This window comes from Ischnura elegans, chromosome 3 (assembly GCF_921293095.1).
Source record: "Ischnura elegans chromosome 3, ioIscEleg1.1, whole genome shotgun sequence".
In the NCBI taxonomy this organism is placed as follows: domain Eukaryota; kingdom Metazoa; phylum Arthropoda; class Insecta; order Odonata; family Coenagrionidae; genus Ischnura; species Ischnura elegans.
The window spans coordinates 41,998,819-42,021,197 of record NC_060248.1 but is presented as its reverse complement, the minus strand read 5'-3'; the positions used below and the strand labels follow the sequence as shown (position 1 = coordinate 42,021,197).

The 22,379-nt window shown below is 38.4% G+C and overlaps 1 protein-coding gene across 1 annotated transcript in view; it reads right to left on the bottom strand.

Moving 5' to 3' along the window:
• The window catches only part of LOC124155693 (serine-rich adhesin for platelets-like), a 302,267-nt gene that overhangs the window by 190,887 nt on the left and 89,001 nt on the right, over positions 1-22,379 (bottom strand). Inside the window, exon 3 of the mRNA XM_046529723.1 lies at positions 4,735-5,201. Coding sequence (XP_046385679.1) covers positions 4,735-5,201 — 467 coding nt within the window. The remainder of the gene's footprint in view (positions 1-4,734; positions 5,202-22,379) is intronic.

Sequence of the window (22,379 nt, the reverse complement as noted above, 5' to 3'; positions counted from 1 at the left end):
GATATGTGTAAATGGTATAGAATTGGGATTATATATCGCCTATTATCGATTAAAGTTTATTGTTTTTATCCATGTATCTAATTTGCAAATACGTTGCTTCGCAACTATTTACAACGTAAAACTTTTCTAGGAATTTCGGATTAATAAGCACACAATAATACAGAGGTGAACATTTAAGTGGCATAGGACTTTTTTTCTCCAATTTTCAACCCTGCTGTTGGACGCGTTTCTTTCCCTCGTGCATTTGTTATGCATTAGTTGAAATTAATTTTTGCTCACTTCTGTGTGAGCCATTTTAAATAAAATTATGAGTGCTGCTTGATCTACAATTCTATACCAGAATATTTCATGGAACGCGCCACCGTTCGTGGCCAATTTGATCTTTTTTTTACCTCGATCGTGGAAAGATGACCATAATACGAAGGATTACATTGGTTTTGAAAATTTATTCCCCCGCCACCTAGACACGTTTTGAATACCTGCGGATGACTGAACATGGCGTAATATTTCGTTGCTGTTAGGTTATGGTAGCCTCTCATACAAATACTAAGGGCGGCATGGCAAGTTACGTCTCCTCAGTCTTCCTTCTGTTGAGGGGTCTTCCATTATTCATAACAAAAGAAGAGAACAGAGTCATTGTTTCGATCAACAGTGATAACGACAGTCTCACTCAATCGAAGCCTGGAGAAATTTTTCCTTAAATACGAATATTTTTCTAAAATATGTCAGGAAAACATGAAAAGCCAGCGGTAGTTAGAACAAACGATCTTCCAAGCCCAGATGCGTTTTTGAGTATTCTCCCAACATCAAGGGCGTTTCGTGAGAATTTGTCTTACCGAATCATGGGCATCTTACTATCACTCAATGGGTACAATATCTAAAAATATATTAAATTGCAGTTGACTGAGGTATAATCCTTAATATTTATTTAAACGATTTTGGTGATATTCTCTGCATAAAAATTATGACAGCAAATGAAAGTATCCACAAAATTCGGCGGATTGGAGTCAGAAAAAGGAAAGGAAATTCTTCTGTCACTAAATTATACCTGTAGCCATAGCCACACAAATACATAACAATGAGTTCTACACCTTACAGAAAAGCGTCAATTTATCGAGTAGGAAAAATAAATGGTAAGAAGGTACTCAATGGGTACATATTCCAGAGAATGGGAATAATCCGAAAGGCTAATAGGAAATAAATCTCCTAACCCAGTTTCTCGGCTCACTAAGGCCAAAAAGATAATTCGGTGTTAACTCGACGAAAGCTTGGCTCGTGCTCCACGTTTTTAGCCTGGCTCTTGTCAAGTTAATTAAATCACCAAATTATCCTATCAGTGAATTTTTTTCTTCTCTAAATATTATTTCCTCGGGTTATTCCGTATCTTACTTAAAAATTTTCGCTCTTGTTAGAAGTATCCGCTGGATAAAAATTAGTACCATACTTCAATAATACACCTTGTAGGAATATTTAAAGTATTATGTATCACATAGAATACTTTGACGCTTAATTATGACTAAGCGGCATGATTTAGATAGAATTAACAATGTATTTTACCATTTCTGCCCCCAATACGACACTGATAGCTAGCAAGTTTTGTTTATTATTCCGAAATTTGATGCATGTTTAGAATCTTAATTTTATCGAATTGGTTGCTGGTACTAAGAGTTTATCCGTCAATATTTGGACAGGTTTACTGGCTTTTAAATCAGCTACTTCATTCATTGAACTTGAATAGAAACATAGAATTAGTTGATGCTCAACTACGGCAAAATGCTATAATGATCAGGCCTCTCATGAGGAGGTTGATTGGAACCAGCGTATCTACATCCATTTTTTTGTAATTACTTATCAATTTTTCCATCGTCTCTGAGGAACTACACGAGGTTTAGCTCATATCATGCAAAGGATTACATGCCATTAAGGAATTTCAAGCGTAGTAGATATAAATTGAATTACTTGGAGGTGTCATCTTTACTTATAGGAAAATATATTAGTGTTAAAACGTTTTCACGCGTTAATACGAGAAGTTGGTAACCATTTACCAATAAGATGGCAAGTGTTATGCGTAAACAGCAACCATGCGTAAACCGCGTGAGCTTGACGGGGCCCGGGTTCATACTTGACTAGCAAGGGACACTCACCAGCTGGTTTTATTCAAAGTTGGTTGGATAATTTTGCTTGGTAATAAAAGCTTACATGTGAATTCTTTTCGAGCCAGAAAGCATATCGATCAGAGATATTATCTTTCTAAGGGAAGCTGTAATTTTCTTTCTATGTTCCATGTTGATTGTTGAGTGCCACTGTGGGGAAGTACACGAAGGGGCGAATTAGTTTACACAAAGATCTAATCAGAGAGCAATATATACGGGATAGTAAATGCCGGAAAGCCTACATACCATAATGCTATATGTAATGTTTATCATAGTTTTTAATGGAACCAAGATCGAAAAAATTTTTATTTATGGGTAATTCTATCAATTTTTTTAGGAACTGTTTTCCCCCTGTGTCACTTATTTCGACCACATTTGGCAAATCGTCTCCATTTGATTAAAAAACGAAAACCCTAAATTCATTCAGTAGTGAATGCAGTGGTTGACAGTATATTACAATGCTGTTACACTGCAATTTTACGAAAACGCCTTCGCATCATAAGTCATACATATCAGGAATTAAGGAAGATGAAGAATCATTCAATAAATTATTTTAAAGGTAGTGTTTGTAGAGAGATTTAATGGATTTTGTAATGAAATTGAAATAATATTTTTAAAATGATTTTTTAAAAACCTTAGCTTTAAATTTCAATTTATAAATGGGGTTTTAATGATGTTCAATGAGGAAGGTAAAAATACATGCAATGGCTCATTTTAGAACGTGGCAGAAGGTGGCGATCGATGTGGGCAAGTCCATAGAGGCACTCTTTCCAAAGATCCCATTGGAAGGCACGCATAGATGGCCGCCCTACGTATTCACCGTAGCTTTTTATGCCAAGGCTTCGTAAATTTATCCCTGAGAGTTTGCGGCGGTTATTGTGTGTATTGTATTTAAAGATGTTTATCAGTACATGATGAAGGGTATTAAAGAAAAATGGGATATCAGGTTAAAATGAGGAAAATGGAAAAGAAAGCTACATAATCAAAAATCGATTTGGAAATTTGAATTTTGTTATAAGCTCATGTAATTTTTTTGCCTTCAGTAAAATAATGCATTAAGTTCTTTTCTCAATTGCAGGCATTTAAAACGAGCTACCCTATTTATTTATATCTTCTCTATTGATGGAAATATGGCATAAAATACGAATGGGCGGACGCCGCTGAGGCGGAGGGCAAGGGTGCAGGGCATTCATTCAAAATTCTTTTTCTGTCTTAAATGATATATTTCTCTTACCAAATTTTATTGTTGAGGAGAGTTGTATCCACATCAAGTGAAAAATAAGAAAAATCGTTTAGGTAGCTACATCGTCATAGTTCGACTCCAAAATTATAATTTCTTTTAAATATGATGAAATTATTTTAATTGATAACATAATCCATTAATAATATTCATTATAATAATTCATTGACAGTAATTTATAACCTCCAAAATGAGTATTCAGGGTGGAGGTTTTCGGGGTTAGCACCGCGTAGATTGGTCTCTGCAGACAACAGTTTCGCCGGCATTGCAGCAGGCTTCTTCAGGTCAATGATCTCACTTCATTAACCTGAAGAAGAAGCCTGCTGCAATGCCGGCGAAACTGTTGTCTGCAGAGACCAATCTACGCGGTGCTAACCCCGAAAACCTCCACCCTGAATCTTCGCCACACCGCGAAAGCCTACACAAGGACTCCAAAATGAGTCATTGAATATTTTTTATATATTCCTTATTTTCTTATTATGACTTCTGATGCGAAGACGATTTCTTATAATTGTACTTTTATAACATTACAATTTTTTGTAAACCGTTGCATGTATTTAAAATTGAATTTGGGGTTTTGTTTTCTAATCAAATGAAAACGGTGTGCCAAAGTTGACCGAAAACGGTTACACAATGGGCACACACCAGGTCGAATTTTGTTGGAATGACCCATATATTTTATTGCTTCGTGCCTTAGTGGACTCCAAACAAAATAATTCAGGGTGAATTTGTGACCAAATGTCTCCAAGGCGAGGAATAATTGCAAGGATTTTTTTAAGGTCGCATCCTTGAGGGTGGGGCTGAGGGATGGGGGCATGGTAGTGCGCGGCTTATTTTTAGATAATCTGAAAAGCTCTGCCGCTCAAAATCATCATTTTTAAAAATAGGAAGACCCCAACCCATTGACAAAGTTTAGAGTTATATTTTGGGGGGCCACCAATCCTACCGGAGTTTGTAGGCTATGGAACACCCCGCGGTTACACATGGAGTATACCATAGCCTCCTGGAAAATTTGCTTAATTTATTCTCCGAGAACAACATTTGGAATACTATTTAAGACTAAAATTAATTAAGCTTTTTACGTTTTTGTTTACATTGTAATTGAATGTACAGGCTTCGTACCTTTTTGCGGACAAATTACCATTAAATTTGGGGGGGCCAGGCTCCTCCCGACCCCCCCAAATTCAGCCCATGCTCTCGCCCCTCAAGCCATCCCTCTGGAATGCAGTCTCACCAAATTCCTTCCAGCCCATTTCTATGACGCATGCTAATGGTAAAAGACGCTGGAACTAGTCTAATGACTAAGCTTTAGGATGATGTACTATGTGTGAATGTATGTACCTGAGCCCTGGGCTCTTGTCGGAGGACTTTTTTCCGCCTCCACCTCCGTCCCCCTTTCCTCTTCCGCCCCCCTCCTCCTCCTCCCCCCGCCGCCCCTCCCGCGTGGGCAGCGTCGATGGCGGCGGCGGTCGCTTGCCCTTCCCCTTGGAGGAGGAGGAGGCGGCCGCCGCGGACGGTGACGTGGTCTCCGGGGCCGCCGGCCTCACAGCCGCCTGCCGCCCGAAGGTGCTGTCCACCATGTCGGGGCGACCCCCTCCGCCACCGGCGGCAGCGGCGGCTGTGGCTGGCGGCGGCTGCTGCTGCTGCGACGACGGCTGGTGCTGCTGGCCCCCGCCCGGCGACGAACCCCCGCCTCCCTCTCCGGCCGGGCCAGCGACGCTCTCCCTCCCTCCGTCCCCGTCCTCGCCAGCCGCCCCGCTAGGCCCGCCGTCCGCCCCGGGCGAGCTGCGTCCGTCCACCTCCTCCACCTGTGAAGGGAAGTGGTAAAAAAGGCAATGGTTAGGGGCAGTTCATATTCAGGCCATTCATTGTCGGGAGAATTGTTACTTTAAATGGTACCTTTTAAGACACACTGAGATAAAGCCGATTCTAGTCTTCATCCCTGTTGGGCGAGGTTTCGTTTGATTATACTACCCCCACCTAAAAAATTTATTTCAGTTTCCTGGTTCAAAATAGCAAATTCATGTAAAGCTTTGGTCGAGAGAAACGAATGTGCATATTAAAATTTTTACTACCTCCTGTGTTTAAGAAACACACCAGCTCACTGGAAAATGATCCACATAAGTCCACATTTTGACTTATCGCTATATGAAGAGGAATTTGAAATTTCTTTTGTAGTAAATATAATATGGCAAGTTTTGTTTCATTTATAAAAGGAAACGTTTTGAAACTGGTTGGAGTAGACGCTTTTGCTTTAGCATTGAGGCCTAAAGCTATGCTCTCTTGTGAGTCAAGTGAAGATATCCTGCGAGATCATTCAATTCTGTTCGCTAGAGTCTTTGCGATTCATTTAAATAATCAGATGTGGCGACTTCTTCATTATTATCCTTTTCAACCTCATAATTTGAGGTGATTCAGGAATTGGCAGATATACCGACTGAGGAACGGGCCGAATGGCTGTTGGGACGCTAAGATACTGAGTCGATTCTATTCCCTTTGTTGATTCATTTCCTATATTCTGCCTCTTTCCACCGTATTTTAGGGGCAGGCTTCCAAGAAAATATCCTAGTTATATTTTCCTGTGAGAGCAAAGAGAAACTGCTTGACGGTCAGAGCTTAAATCAGGATCTGAACGGGCAGCGTGAAATGGCGTTTTGAAGACTAGAAGAATGGAATTTATTTTGGCAACGAGGTCTGCTGCGATATAACTTCTGGCTAGCGTATTGGTTCACTGACCCATTTTTTTCAGTTAAACTCCAGGAAGACTTCAATACAACAGCTGAAATAGGCGTTACTTCGATTACAATTCTTTTGAACGGAAACACCGTAAACAAAGATAAAAACCAAAGGATATATTTTAACAGTTTTTGATGGTCATCTTAATTAGCTATACAATTTGCTGTAACAACTGAGTCAATTTTAAAATTCTCGACTTTCATCATAGAAATAAATATTTAAAATTTTTTTTAGGAATACCAACATGTTTATCTCCGTTACCATTATTCCGCGGCCCCAGAGTTGCAGCATACGGCAAAGATTTGTTGGTATAACATAAGTAATAATTTTCTGACTTAATCTAACTAACAGTGAAGCAACTGAAGAGTAGGTTCGTTCATTGTCATTAGGCCAGTTACATTGAGTTCTCTTCGACCCAAGCAAGAAAAACCAAGTCTAAAAATACTGCAGCAAATAATATATTTTTTGTATCCTATTTGTGGTGTATTTTGCGTCCCAATACTTTGATTTTAGGTAGGGAGACTTCTCATTCCTTTATTTTTAATCTCATGCTCTCACCATGTTGTGGCCTATTTGTAGCAATGCGTAATTACAAATAAATAAATGAAACCCAATCCAGTTAACACGGTGGAACCACTCGTATATCTGTATATAAATACGTGAAAACAACCCATTACCACAGTTACCCTATCATCATCATCCATTCTGCCGCCCTCGTTTCGTGTCCCACCCATCTCTCGTGCCCTATTTCTTTTAAAACCGTATTCCATTTCCCTTGAAGGATATCTTTCCACCTCGAGCCAATCCGAACCCTTGACTTCCTCTCTCCCCTGCTACCTATTCTCAAGTGGCGCCTACCATCTTAGCGCGCTGAAGTGTGTAATTTTTTTATGAGCTCTCCAACGTGGGAAAAACAATGTACGAGAAAAATCGATGCGCCTATCGTAGCCACCCGAGCTGTGGAGGCGCCAGTACTAGCTTATGAGAAAAATCTCCAAGCGTAAGGGGAGGGCAGGATATCCGTAGAAGATAGAAGGAGTGAATTGGGTTCTTTACCTATTAATTGATTATCATTATTTAATATTTTGATGCATAATTTTAATCTAAAGAGAGTTTCAATTCTAATATTATCGGAATTAAACGAATACCAGATTGTGTGCGTACTTTTTTGATATAAGATAAAAACAGCCTCTATTCGAGGGATCAACTTTTGGGGTATGATTTGCCTTAGAGGCTATGGTGTTATGGTAGTCCAACAATTATAGTTTTATTTTTAATGAGATATTCCTTTCACTTCGTGAAGAGATTAAGATTCTATTGGAGATGATAGATGGACAACTGTGGACGTGAGCGAGAGCGGTAATATACTTGGATCTGTATGTGCTGCAGGGAAATGTGGGAGTTGGATCAAAAGTTGTAGAAGCGGTCTTCGGGTAAGGCTGGAAAGATTGCAAAAAATTCGAAGACCTCGGCTGTGGACGGGGGTGGATTTCTCCACCTCTCTCCTGTTTCCGCTGAGGGTCGATTGATGGCGCCGCACGGTCAGAATAATAGGCGTTGGTATTCCCAAAAACTCATCTTCTCCTTTCGCCTTCCATCTGCCTCCTCGCTTCCTTCTTCCTCTATTTCCTGAGACAACCATCTTTTCGGCGCCCACACAATCCTCAACACCCCTTATACTTAACGTCTTCCAACCCTCTTCCTCATCCGTCGCACCCCCCTCTTACGCCATCATCCGCTTTAATTTTTCGAGATCTTTCAATTCGCGTTCCGATGTTTGCCCAGTTTTGCCATTAGACTTCACTGTTGATAAATTTCCACGAATTTCATCATTTTATTCGTTAATGATCTCAATCACCAACTTTTTTCGGTGATGTGTCGGAGATACTTTTTTCAGAAATAACTTATAGAAAAATGAAATGAAATGAAAGCATGTTTCATATAATATTAAAATTTCACTAACAAATATTCCTCTAATTATTGCTACTTGATAAATATTACATTAATATATGTATAGCTAGATTTATATATGAAGGTAGATTAATTAAGTTCACTTATTTATAGGTCATACATTTCGACGGAAAATATCTCCGTGTTTCGAATCGAAGTTTTGACCCGAACTCAGTAATGGTTTTAGATATAATCTCAAAAGATTAACACTCACAGTTCTTGAAGATATCATCTAAGCATCGTTTCATTTCAGTGCGTATAATTTTATTGCCATATTGAGTCGCCGAGCTAGGTCCATCGGGCGTTAACCATTTGCAATAGAGACTTTCTTCTAGCATAGTTAGATTATACAGAAAAATGAATAAAAAAGAGAGCATTTCCTTTTTGGCTTTTACCCATGCATCGATGGCTATTGCCTTTGGTGAAGGTTTAACGGAATTTTCCCTACCAACACAATATTTGATATACCATATTTAACCAGTCAAATTATTTCTCATACTCTTCTCTACATTTGACAGCTATTGCGCTATTTCTTGATTCATTTTTATTGATCTCTTGATCTTTTTATTTTCTTGATCTCTTGATTTTGGCTATGACTTCCAATGAGGTCAAAGTTATTTTATCGTGATCCGAGTTTTATTTTTGTTCCTTTCTCTCCATGTTCCTTTCTCATGCACATGCCTTATTTAACCTCACGTTCCGAAACTCCATATTTTCCCTATCTTTACTGCTGTATCCTTTACTGAACTTTCACAGTTTATAGGACTTTCACTTGGAGGTTCATTTTCTTGCCGCTTTTGAGCGCACAAATTAGCAAACGTACCTTTTCCGATCTGCTCTTACCCTTATATTGTTTCTGGTTTACTATTTTGTTTTTAACTTGTCCTTATATTTATCTCTGGTATTTTGTTTTTCTTGAATTACATCAAATTCCATCGCCGTAACCGGTCTAGAAAACCAGGACATACTCTCACGCGGAACCATAAGAAAGTTTCCCTCATTAAGCAAAGACCTTAAATTCCACGTGGCCTTTTGGGTTAATGTAGTTGTTTGTTTTTGCTTTGGATTTGGAAGATTTGTCAGTCATATTTTATAAGCTCCTTTATGCAGAAATTTGTGAACGCTAGCGTGGTACATAGGTTCATCACCAGCATGAGTCAACAATCCAAAGATTGGTTTGACGCAGCTCTCCATTCCACTCTCTTATCTGTTAACCTTTTCATAGTGGCGTATTTCTTCCCTATGATATCTTTAATAGCCTGTCCCAAGTAATTTACTCTTTGGCGTCCCCGTACCTCAGTGAAACAGAGGATTTAAATACTTAACATTGAGCATTATTCCTTTTATTTTTTTCAAATGCGGCGTCAGCAACTGATGACATCGTTTGGAAAATTTCTTCTCCTGGCAATCGGTAACGTAAGTTTAGAAAAAATGAGACATCCGAGAATATTGAAGATGGAGGGAGACTTACTAAGCTTGCTTGAAAGGCTGGAATCGGAAAGGAAAATAAAAATTTGGAAAATATTGCACGCTCTACGTTGTATTGTTACGCTCGTTGTATTTTTAAAGGTTTGCTTAATATTTCCTCAGCGTCGTATTTATGATATTTGGGAAAAATTAATACATTCCCTGATATGCTAGAGGAGTGGAGATTCTGTTAGTATTAATTGTTAAAATAAGTCAAATCGAAACATTATTGTTCTAATTAATGCTTTTCTTCTGATACTTCTGAAACTTAATTTTTAAAATATGAATCTCGCGCATAAAATTTAGATCTAGTTAAATTGCAATCATGGAAACTAATGGAGCAACATGAAACTTTTATTCGGCAAATTCCGCTACCGATTAGTGCTCCACGCTAATGGGTTCAGTGAGAGAGGTAAGTGAAAAAATCCCAGGCCTATCTTATTATTTATCCATAAGAGCCTTGACGCAAGCCAAGTGTTGAGACCCACACATTCCTCATCAACCTAAGTGACACAAATGTGGTCCCGAGACGTATGAGATCTCGGCACATTCCTTGTCCCAATCCTTTTCCTTTATTATTTATGTGGATGTTAAAAGACTTTCGGGACCGAAAATCGCGTGTCCAGTCAGGCTCTGAATGATTGAAGGGGGCAGAATAATTAAAGGAAAACCTGCTCACGTCCACCGTGGTCCCTATGAGGAATTTTTCATACCCTCTTGGGTACGGTAACAGTGGTCTGGACGTAGTGTGCTTGATGACGCCTTTAATCTTTATTCTCGGCCATGCCTAGGCACTTCGCAAAAAGCAACGTGTATTGAATTTATCCCTCGCAGCTTTTTGTTCCTCTCGGAATATGTGAGCAGGTCACGCAAAGGCTCTGTCGCTTTGAGCATTCCTTTCTGTCGCATTTGTAATATTAACTTAGTTCAACTCGACGTAGCGGAATTTAGCGAAAAAAATGCATTGCAACGCCTCTTTTGGGAAAAGTTTCATTTGGCTTTGTTCTTGTTTCTGTGCTGAAAATACTTTTCCAATTGCTCTCAAACAATCAGGCATGTTCATTGTAATCGCGGATTGATATCCCGTTGTCCAGATTTTGATCTTTGATATATTGCTCAAACAACGCATTTTTTGAGTAAATTTTTATTATAAAATAAAATCGAACATTATTTATGATTTTAGCTTTCGTAAGTGGTTCATAAACCAAGTTTTCTATATGTACGCATATTTTAAAGGGTAATTAATCAAAAGGACTCAGTCATGTTATTAAAGGTTGAAACTAATCTACAATTAAGTTTTATCGAAACTAAAATTTATTTTTAAATTATTTAGCTTATGATCTATTTTTCCAAATTTCAACCCATTCAAGTGATATGATGCGCGTTATTTTAAGTTGGACAATTAGGAATTCTCACGGAGATTAAACATGATCATTGCAAAAATTTCTCGGTGTTGATGTTCGACGTTTGCAAATGATTCATTTTATAGTTTATATAGATATTATTGCGTTGTTTATTTGATAATTACGAAAAATGAGGCTTAGGTGTTTTACCAATAGATGAATATTCTGTTCGATTATTTGACGAAAAGTTTGCGTACCTACGTGTCAGTGGCGTAGCTAGGATTTTGAACTTGAGGGGGTTTACCGGAGATTTCGGGGCCCTTCCGGGGTGTATGGTAAACACCCGAGGGCAAATGAGGGTCCTCCCCCAGAATATTTTAGTTTTAGATGCTAAAAACGTGATTTTTTTTAAGGACTCAAGAATAGTAATTTTGTCAGGCTACGCAACTGCTAATTGTTCGTGTTAATATTAAAATTCACCTCTCAAATTCTGATATTGAGGTAATTGCACTTAAATTTGTCAAAATATTTCGAGAAGGAAAGCCAATGGTCCGAGGTTCCATTCCCGGTCCAGGGGAATTTTTTTCATGGCAATTCATGAATGTCATTTAATTAATTTAAGCCTCTATAAAGTCGATAATACGAGTTAACTTACCGATATTTCTCAAATATTTGAAACGCTTGAAATTGATGCGTAAATGTAATGCTAAAAGGTTTCTTTTCTTTTTGGTTTCGATTCTTTTTAGTTCATCACAAATTTATAACTGCCAAATCCCAGACAAATTTTCCCCATATTTTTCGGATTCCACTGGCCTCTTTTCGTTTTGTGGTCGATTTTGGTGTAATCTTTGCACATGTGTGAAAATTTACGCTTCCTATATATTTATAAAATAGTTAATAGAGAAGGATTTTTGGTTAATTTTAGTTAAAGCTTGGTCACTCTGACTATAAATACGTAATGTGATGACTAAGTCTGTGAAATTTTTGGCATATTTTATAGAATAAATTGCCATCAGGTAGTGAAAATGAGAAGGTTTTCCAAGTTTTTAGCTTAGGAAAGTTTTTGAAAAAAACTTTAATCATTACTCACGTTTCATTTCTGCGTAGGTTCTAGCACCAAAGATATGAAAGAGTAAGCTACTCAACTATCTTTTAACATGGGTACCTACAGTCTACCATAATTGTTACTCTTTAATCATTCAGAGGAAATTGTATTTTCATCTAATTCAAGGGAGGAAGCATCAATGGTTTTTAATAACTATTTTTTAATTTCATTGAATTTATGTTTTTGGCTGTTGTAATTTAAAATCTAGTTTTTGAACCGCGCAGGTAAATTTAAAAAATGTACGATAAATGAATTTCAAATTGGGATTTCGCTTGTGGATGCGGAGAGCAAGTACTTTAGATACGATAGAAGAATGTATAAACGCCAAAATCAATATCCTTTTGGGATAATGTTCAAGGAGATTCTTCGGAACAAAACAGCGATTTCAAGTGATGGAAGTGTTGGGGTACGGAGAACAAAATCGATAAATATTTTTACCGTTTCCGCGTCGTGGAACTCCTCGAGCGCTAACCTGATGAATGATTTTTATTCCACCAGAATACACAAGTGTTTCAAATAAGCGCTGCTTGGGGTAAGACTTATTTTTCTTGCGATAGTACTGTTATTGGAACGCAGTCGTCTTTACAAAAGGCTTTGCTGTTGTATTGAGGTTATACTCGAGAGGTCGTCAGACTTAAGGGAAGGAGGGGATGATGAGGGATGAACGGGAATGACGAAGCGGGCGGTGGTGGGCTTAATGGTCCAAATCGGAGGAATTTGAGGCTGTGGGGGTGTGGATCGTCAGAGGGCGGAAACAATGCGGGCAACGTGGCGACAATGGCCGGGCTTGTATCGAGGGGTTGGCTGATGGGGGGGTAAGACTCTGAAGCTTGGCTAGCCTGGGGTGTAGGTTGGGAGAACGAGGTTGGGGGAGTAAGGCCATTGATTCGAGTATCGGGCCATCGAGTGGGTGCTATTCTCGGGATGGTCTCGAGTGCTTTCCGATAGGAGGACACCTCCGCTGACCCACTTCGTCGTCCCACGGAATGAAGTCGAGGCCAAGAAGATGCGGGAATAAAATATGCGGTGGTTGGTATCGGGCTGGTTGAACTTCTCTCTCTCCTCCACCTCTCCGCTCGTAAGCCGCAAGGGTATGGTCGGTGTAAAGGGGTGGAGGATCGCGAAGTTCCCCAGGAAGTGCCGTGAAAACTGCTTTTCACGTCGGGGTTGTTTAGGATTGGTGGTGGGCCGGTGGGGAAACATTAAGACCGCACACGTGGGGGGAAGGGATAGGTTGCGCGAAATCTCGGAGTAGGGCACTTCCGGTGGCGTTGTGGTGACCAGGGTAACTTTAGACCCTCACCCACCTCCTCCGATATCCCACACGAGGTAAACCAGGGAAGGGTTCCCGCTCGAAGAGGGTCCATTGAAGGGTTTTTCGTTCTTCTTTTTTTTTTACTACTTTCGCCAAATTCATGGTGGGGTGCCGAAAATCTAGCGGTATTCTTGGGTAAAAATATTTTAGAATCCCCTCGGCTGGATATAAAAGGGCACTGGTTAACTTCGGGGTTTCATACCATATTTGAGGCTCTTTTACGAAGGTTCAATAATTTTTTTTCTTAATCAAAATTTTTTCGATTTCTATCTGTAGGAAAAATTATTACAACCACCATCTGTGTGCGGTGATATGCGATTTCGCTGTTGTAAATTTGGCATCCAATGGAGCTGAATTACGTGTGAAATATTTTTAATGCCGGGAAATATTTTTTAAAATTGAATGACTGGTGTTTAAACTATTCGAGTAATTTTCTCTTTACATTTTCTTAATCTTTATCCTAGTCAACGTATGTGGTAGCAATAAACCAGTTAAGTTTAACGTGGGCAGAAATTGTATATTTTCGAAAGAGCAATTATATTGATAAGCATAGAGGTACTCCGATTTCATATTTTTAAATATTTGCAAGAATACTCAAAATATTTTCTGTTGAATAAACTAACGAAAACTTGAAAATCATATAAATGTTTTTAGGACGATTAATTTACGTAAATTGAGTGAATGCTTAGTTAGATAATAACTCAAAGTCATCCGTTATAGAGGCGACTTCTCATCGAAATTATCCTTACAAATCGATAAAAACCATTTAATATTCGGAAGTAATGAATGAAATTATCTTTGTGTTCTTTTTAGCAAAATGAATCAAGCTCAACATTTAAATATTCCGTCTGATACTAATTCAAATGAAATGGTCAGGCTTTTTTTTTCAACATTCAAACATGCGTGAAATAACAAGTAGAAGCACTCGTTAAATTTTTACGAGCATGGCGTGTTTACATTATCGCTAATTTTTTCAATGTTTTGCTATTCAACGTAATATTTATTTTGAACCTCATTTGATTTTTACTCAAATTCATCATATTTGCGGCTTTTGAATTTTTTGATGAAAATTTAGCTATTGGATGAGCTTGAATATCAAAATAATTAGCGGTGAATAACCGACGTAATTGTTTTGTACAATTGAAATGAAAAATTGCAATATTTCTACAGGATTTATTCGCGTATCGACGCGTTTCGATGTTATAATACGCAACATTTGCATAAAAAATTCAAAAGCCACAAAAAATGATCAATTTGAATAAAAATTAAACTAGGTTTTAATAAATATCTCTTTGAATAGAAAAATATTGAAAAAATAGCAAGAATGTAAACATGGCATGCTCGTAACGTTATCAATTGCTGTTGCAACGAAACGCGTCTTGTTCAAATAAATCCTGTGGAAATATTGCAATGTTTCATTTTACTAATATTAAGAACTTCCACCACATCGTGCCGCATATAATACAAAATATTCGATTTTACATTCACCCTATTATTAGTACAGCGCGTTGTTTGAGACACTTGGGGAGTAAGCATAGGTAAATGTGAGCCTGAGTCCTAAGTAGTATTTTGATGGCGTCCTATGATTTCAGTGAAAGTTCTTTCATTTATTTAACGTGTAGTTTAGCTACCTACGGATAAGTAGTCAGGTACGTCCTCAGTAATCCTTCGATGCTTGGAATATGGCCAAATGATTTTTATTTGGGGAAGTATTTGTAAATGTGAAACCTTAGCAGGTTTATGATTGCGCTCTATGTTTGAAATGGAAGCTTTTCATTTGTTGAATATATAGTTTAGCTACCCACTAATTAGTACTACCTTAATAATCCTTATATGGTAGGAATTAGTCCTAATTATTTTCTATTTTCATGTTTCCTCTTGCTACACATACTTCCACTTGACCACTTTTAGTGCACGGAGTGCCTCGGCCATATTTGTAAGGTAGGCTTTGCATTTCAACTCCTTGCCGTCGCGACGAGAGTAATTGCAATGAGTGATGCTCAGATCTCTCTGATGTTATTCCGTATTAAAGTAGCGACTAAATTACTGGCCTCTGAGTCCATTTAAATTCACGTGGGGATCGTATCCTGCTAGGTGGACGAAGAAAACCGTTGCGATTTGCCTGAAAAATAGACCTAAATGCTATTTTCATTGTCATGCAACATAAGGCAGAATTCGTATAAATTATTTTATAGGTATGTATCAGCATAGTTATATAATTAAATATACATGGTGCTTGTACTTTCGCCGAGTACGTTGGACTGAAGTTACTCCGCCGTCAGCTCCGCGTCTTCTGTCAAAAGTAGTGGCTCAAGTACTCGACTCAGGTTGGTGCACATAATATTTCCTAAAAACATCCAATTAGGGGAATATATTCTTAATCAAAACCCATTCATAAGTTAATGATGAAGCTAGAAACAACATAGGGTTGTTTCACGATAAATTTGAAACGTTTTTCACAACCATTATTGAAATTAACGAAAATTCATGTTCTCAATTTGGTTTGATGATAATCCGTCCCATATTTTCTACAAAATGTGCGCTTGGTAGCCTTAAAAAGATTTATAAAATCAATTTACTGTGTGGGAGAAGAAGAAGCTATTAACCCATTACATAAAATAACGCAAAAATGAATAAATTTTAGGCTCTATTTTGAAAATATGTAAACTACGCATTATTCTGTGGTGTAAATTTTAATTAAGAAATATTTAGCTGCCTTTATAATTATCATGGAGTGCAAAATTTTCAAGTTTTCAGGGTGAAAAATTTTAAATTTGATTTCACTAGAAGCAGCTCTGGGTTAAATAAGGTTAAGCACAGTAACTATGAGAGCATAACTAAAATATCTATGAAAATGAATGTAGTATTTATTCAATTTTGCTGGCTTCCTCGTCTTATTCCTTAATTTAAAGGTACACTTTCTACAAATATATACTGTATCTACAAGCTCCCCAGGAGCAGAAATCAGTATCGACCATAGTACAGTAATGCTAAATAAAATTCGAGAAACCGGAAATAACTTTGATGAACGTACGGCAGGTAGAACGATTAAAGGAGGCTCAGCATCAGCTATCATTTCAAGAAGTAGAAGGGAGTACAATAAAAGAGGATAAGACCGAGAAATCAGTTGAAGATAGCTGATACGACATAAAAAGTGGACTGCAGGAGGCCGCAAATAAATTCATGGAGCAAGTAAGGCTGTCAAGAGAAATCCATTAAAATTGCAAGCTAATTAAAAATGCAAGGAAAAAGACGTAGCTCAGCTTTACAACACAGCTTTGCGACACATGCATAAAAGGAAACATACCAAGGGGCATCGAGAAGAGCATCATCATTTCTATTCCCAAAAAGAAGAGAGCGGAGAAATGTAAATATTTTATGATCATTCTCCTAACGACTCATTCGTTGAAGATATCATCAAGGAGAATAGAACAGAAAGCAGATTCGTTCCTGCATGATGACCAACTTTGGAAAAATAAGTCCACCAGAGAGGCAATAGTGGCCCTTAAGATGCTCGTAGAGACGAGAATGGAGAAGAGCAAATCTACGTCTCTTTTCTTAGGAAAGGCTTACTTAGACTTAGGAAAGACTTTTGATAACGTGGAATAAAATGCAATAATGGAAATGCTGAAAGAAATTGGGTTGTTTAATTATGACTGGATAATCATCACAATTTATTTAAAAACCAAGTAGCTGTGATAAAAATGGATTCAGTTGCGAAGAAGTAAGAATAAGGGAAGGAGTGAGACAAGGGTTAGCTCTGTCCCATGTAGTTTTCATTGTGCTCGCTGACAAACGCTATCAACTAAATAATTGAGAAGGCGCCTGGAGAGAAAATCCACGGTGAGAAAATTAGCATGCTTCGATTTTTTGATGGCATAGCAATCGTAGCAGATACAGAGGAGGCCTTAAGAAAATTCTATGGAAACTAACTATGGAAAACATAATGAATATAGATACTTAAGCCCAAAATAAACGTAAAGAAAGCAGTTATTGGTCTGCAGTAGAAGAGAAGAGACGAAGACGAACGTGAAATCATGGAGCTACAAAATTCAGCGGGGGAAGGAATTTTGCTACGTCGAATGACCAATGATTCACAAAGCATGAGGGAAATAGTGAGTAGAATAGCCCAAGCGATGAGGATATTCCTCAAATAGTCTTCTTACAGTTGCGAATATAAGCGTTGAAGTTAGGAAGCAGCATAAATTAGGAATTACGTTAAGGGCATGTTTCTTTATGGTAGAAGGTCAATAGCTGTCTCTTGTTGCCTGCTGTAATTTTTTTGGCAGCACTGTTCTCCTCATGAATTGGTGCCGTTGCGATTGACGTGAAGGGCTTCAAAATTTTGAAGATAACTTTAAAAGTGTGTATGCTGATCCAAGATTATTTTATCAAATATAATTAGCCTTCTTTTGAACAATGTCTTTCTCATAATGAGAGGGCGGTGTGCATTTTTTCATATAATTAATGGCTCATACATGAAAGAAGTTTAAATTTTGAACTGCGTTACTTCTTACTTGTAGTAATGATTTAAAGATTCTCACCCTCCGATCCCATTGAAGAGATTCGAAAAATCTGCGGCGGAGTTCCTTCCTTGCCCTTCTGGTCCTTCTGTTGCCCTTTAATGGATTATGCTGTATCGATGTATTCCGTGGTTCACGCGGGGAACTGACAGTGCACATTTCGAGGCCACTTGATCACTTGGCCGAGCGCATCGCTTCACATTGGAAAGGGGGTCGGCGGTGGGAGAGGGGAGGATGAGGGTTGGCCAAGGGAGGGAGGCGAGGCCGCCGTTAAGCTCGAGCTGTGCGCGGAGTGGTCCTTTCTCTCCTCGTGAATAGCGCCAGTCCGTAGGGTAATAGTAGCTTGGCTAGTGGGTTAGGGCCACTCAGTTACAGGATTGATATTCCCGATTTCCTCCCCATTACCCCGAGTACATTTTCACTGCTTCCCTTGCTCATTTTAAGGTGAGTTAGTATTCAATAATTCAAACTTGGTAGATTTTTTTAATTAGTTAGTCTTTGTGGAACCGAAAATAAAAGAGTGTAGAAGCACGTGCGGTTTCTGCTCGGTCAAGTTCTGGACTACAAAAATATAATTAAAAATAGTTGTAATACTAGTCTCGTAAGTATGACATTTACACCCCTTCATATATTATCAGATTAATTTGGATAAACTATTCAAAATTTAAAATCACTTTACATAAACCAAATGAATAAATTGAGATTAACATTGAATTACTTTCTTTTCATCTAAGGCCTCTCATCGTATTCATTTTTCATGTGTTAAACAGGATATAAAACGTATAAAGTTTGAATTAAAATAAAATCATGTTGAACAACATGCATAACTAGTTATTAGCATAACTAGTGCAGTATGTTTGTGTAGTCCAGAGCTTCTTCACTGTGTGCTTCCTCACGATATAATTACAAGCAATTTTATGGAGAGGTAAAAATTTAATATTTACAAGGCCAGTATTACAATTAGGCTCACCATGTTGAGAAAAACTGTATTTTTAGGGTTCCAAAGAGTGTGTTTAGCTCGCAGAAGTATGTCGTGATGTCCAGCCGTGTATATTGCTGGTTTATTATAACAGATTGATACTAATAAGGGTTCGGGTCGTGTTTGATCGGGTTTGCGTGTTAGATTTTATTTTGAAATCACTACCAGTTTCCAGGTTTCTCAACCAGTTCGACGGGTTTAAATCCCCAAAGTGGCAGAGGATTATCTGAGTGTTGTGTGGAGGGAAATTCAGGTGTAACAGTTCAGAGCCGGTAAGCCATGGTCCCTTGCCACATCTCGTGAAGAGCTGGCTAATGCTTTCGCCGGATTTGTCTCCAATCTTACTTCCCAGCCACTACCTTATGGCGAAAATTACATCAGCTGTCAGTCACTTCCTCCAATACAATAGCGATGTATATGAAATCATAATGTTTTTCCAAATCCTACGAGTTCCCGGTTTATTCCAAGTTTACCCGAGTCGGCAGTCACTGGGGAATCGTAGTGAGTCAGGGTAAGTTCCAGGGAAGTGGCTCTTGAGCGTGGCGATGGCCGGGCTGTAGGGCGAGGGAGGAAAGGATTTTATCCGGGTCATTTGGACCGTTATAAACTCTGTACGCACGAAGGAAGCGATACGAGGTGTCGTTTACAGATTTTAGGACCACGTAGAGCATTATCACCTGCCAAGGTGTAAAATATTAATGGGTCCGGAAAGCTGTGCATTATGAAGACGTAAACTTGGGGCAGTAAAAATGCCATTGGTCCCTTTTTCTCCCTCCCTCTTAAAAGAATAAAAAATTTCTAAGCGTGCTCCACTTGAGAGGATTTCCAGTTTTTCAGATTGATAACTGGGAACGGAATATATTTTTTTTCGCATAAATGTCACGAGCAACGCATCTTGAACGTGAAGTACATTTCTAATGGCTGCCTAAATAGAGGCTTTGAGAAGGAATGGAGCGATGTGATACTGGTGTATTTGAATTTTTAGTTTCTTATCAAGATTCAACGTTTCCAATGTGAACTTCAAAGAGCTATTTGTAAAGCCTTTGCATTGAAATATAGGGGAGAGCGGGGTAATACCGTACGGCGGGGCAATTCCGTACACCATAATTTTAGATCCACTGGAGTATGTAGTGAGCGCTGGGAAGTACTGCTGCATAGTGGAAGGAAAGCGAAACCGATAAAGTCAATCTGGGAGCTTCTGCCATTACGTACGTACATGTGACGAAAGTATTTCTGTTTTGTAAACTTTCTTATAATTTTACAAACTAACTCGAACTGGGGTAAGGGTATCATGTTATTAGTGACTATATTCAAACCAGTTCATGGGCTATTTTTTAATACAAAAACAAGTCCTGTATTGTTATTATTTCAGGTTAGGGTTGAAAATGCTGCGTCGTGTCGTTTTGGGGCAATTCCGTACACCTTGCATGGGGCAATACCGTACAAGGCGCTAGGTATACGGTATTGCCCCGTGTTGACCGACAATAATCCATATAGTATTATAACTTTCCTGAGCAACTTGAACATTAAAATCCTTATGTGAATGATGAAGGACCTTTAAAAGTGCGAGTTGCAAATCCTTCCAAGTATAGGTGAACATCTTTAGTCCGAACACACGATAGTCGGAACACCTCAATATTCCAAACGACCTTCTTCCGTCTTGTCGTCAGTTTGTCTGTACTAATTATGAATTGTCATAATTTAATGCTACAATAGAATATTAATCGTAACTAGAAAAGGATTTTTTTAAATTTTAGTTTTATATTAGCTCACTTAAATTACAATTAAGACTAAGGGGGTTGGTATTATTTTAATTTTAATGCAAGCTATTATGCTATGCTTTACTTATTTTGATGATGGAATAAAACTTTAAATTATGCTCTCTATCTTTGTTTGGATCTGTGGATCGACCGAGTTAGTAACGAGGAAGTCCTAAGAAGGGTAGGAGAGAAGAGAAGCCTCATGAAAACCTTAATAAGAAGACGGAACAACCTTATAGGCCACATCTTGAGACATGATGGCCTGATGAAGACAATCGTCGAAGGACAAGTGGAAGGCAAGAATGGAAAAGGAAGACCTCGAAAAAAATATATGGAACAAGTAAAGAGAAATGTGAAGGAGAAGAAACACGTTGGTGTGAAAAGATTAGCTGATAGGAGAACTTAGTGGAGAGCTGCGTCAAACCAATCCTAGGATTGTTGACCAGTGATGATGATGATGATCTTTGTTTTCCCCACACAGTCTTTCGTTCATCGTCCTCATCGTTTCGACCCTCACCAAACCCCTTTCCAAAACAACCAACTAATTGAATCTCATAATGAGTGAATTCAAATGTAGTTTTTCATATGCATTCAACGGTGTTTGGCGAGATGTTGTGGAACATGTTGCAGTTATAAATGAAAGTGAGACAACTTTGTGAATGTCCACAGTATTTATTCAAGTACGACGCGTTTCAGCGAAACATCGCTATCATCAGGTACAAAAGTAGTTTTTCATCATTGGGCATAATTTGAGCAATCTATTATGTCCTCTTATTTTGTGGATAAAAAGTATTTACATTCAGATGCGTATAAATCATTTCGAGAGTGATTGGGTTGAATGATTTCTTTCGTCTTCCGTTCGTGGGATCAATTGGTTTTTTGATTTGACTACTGGAAATTTGACTTGTTATATTCAAGATTATTACAGAATTATGTATTGGCCGTGTTTCAAATCCATTGTGAATGCTCGCATTGTGCTGTTGCATTTTAAAGCCGATTTGCGTAAGTTAAGCTTATCGATTTCCACCGATGAAGAAAAGACCAGTTGGAGTTTCTAAATTGGAATATTCATTATGGGTCCGGAAGAGCGAATCGGATTTCGCTAGTTTTACTTTCAAATGAACTCATTCAAATGCAAAGGTGCATGATCAGGAGTTCCGCACTCTCACCTACTCTAGCACAGAATAGTATTGTACATAGACTGAACAGGTTTGATAAGTGTCCAAGAGAAGTTACATTTTGTACGGCCTCTCTAGATGATCAAAAATTAATTTCCGCACTTCAGCGGTATTCATCTTGATGCACCTGTTTTTTCTATATTATATTAATGATTAGGCCGGCCTCGGTGGCGGTGGGGTAAAGCCCTCGCCTGCCAATCCGTAGGTCGTGGGTTCGAATCCCGCCTGGGTAGGTGATCCCTAACCAGGGCATGGATGTTTGTGTTGTGCTTTGTTAATGCTGAAAACCCGTTGTAAAGGCCACAATGTGCTGTTTACGGGGAAATTGGAAATAAAAAGTATTTCCCACCGCGTGTTAATAGTAACTCATCACATATACTGAGTTTAGCCTCCAATGAGAAATAAATGAGTATGGATGGCAACAGTAAAACTCTTCATGCTTAGTAAATTTAAGTGGTAACCATGAAGTACTGCGTCGTACAAACGCCTGACTGCAAGATAAAAATCAATTTGTGCCATCAATACATAAATCCCTACCAGAAATAGTGTATAATTTGTTAAGGATGTGGAGGAAACCACTCGGTTAAATTATCTCTCGTGGGTGAACGCTTTGACCACGCTAAATCAAAG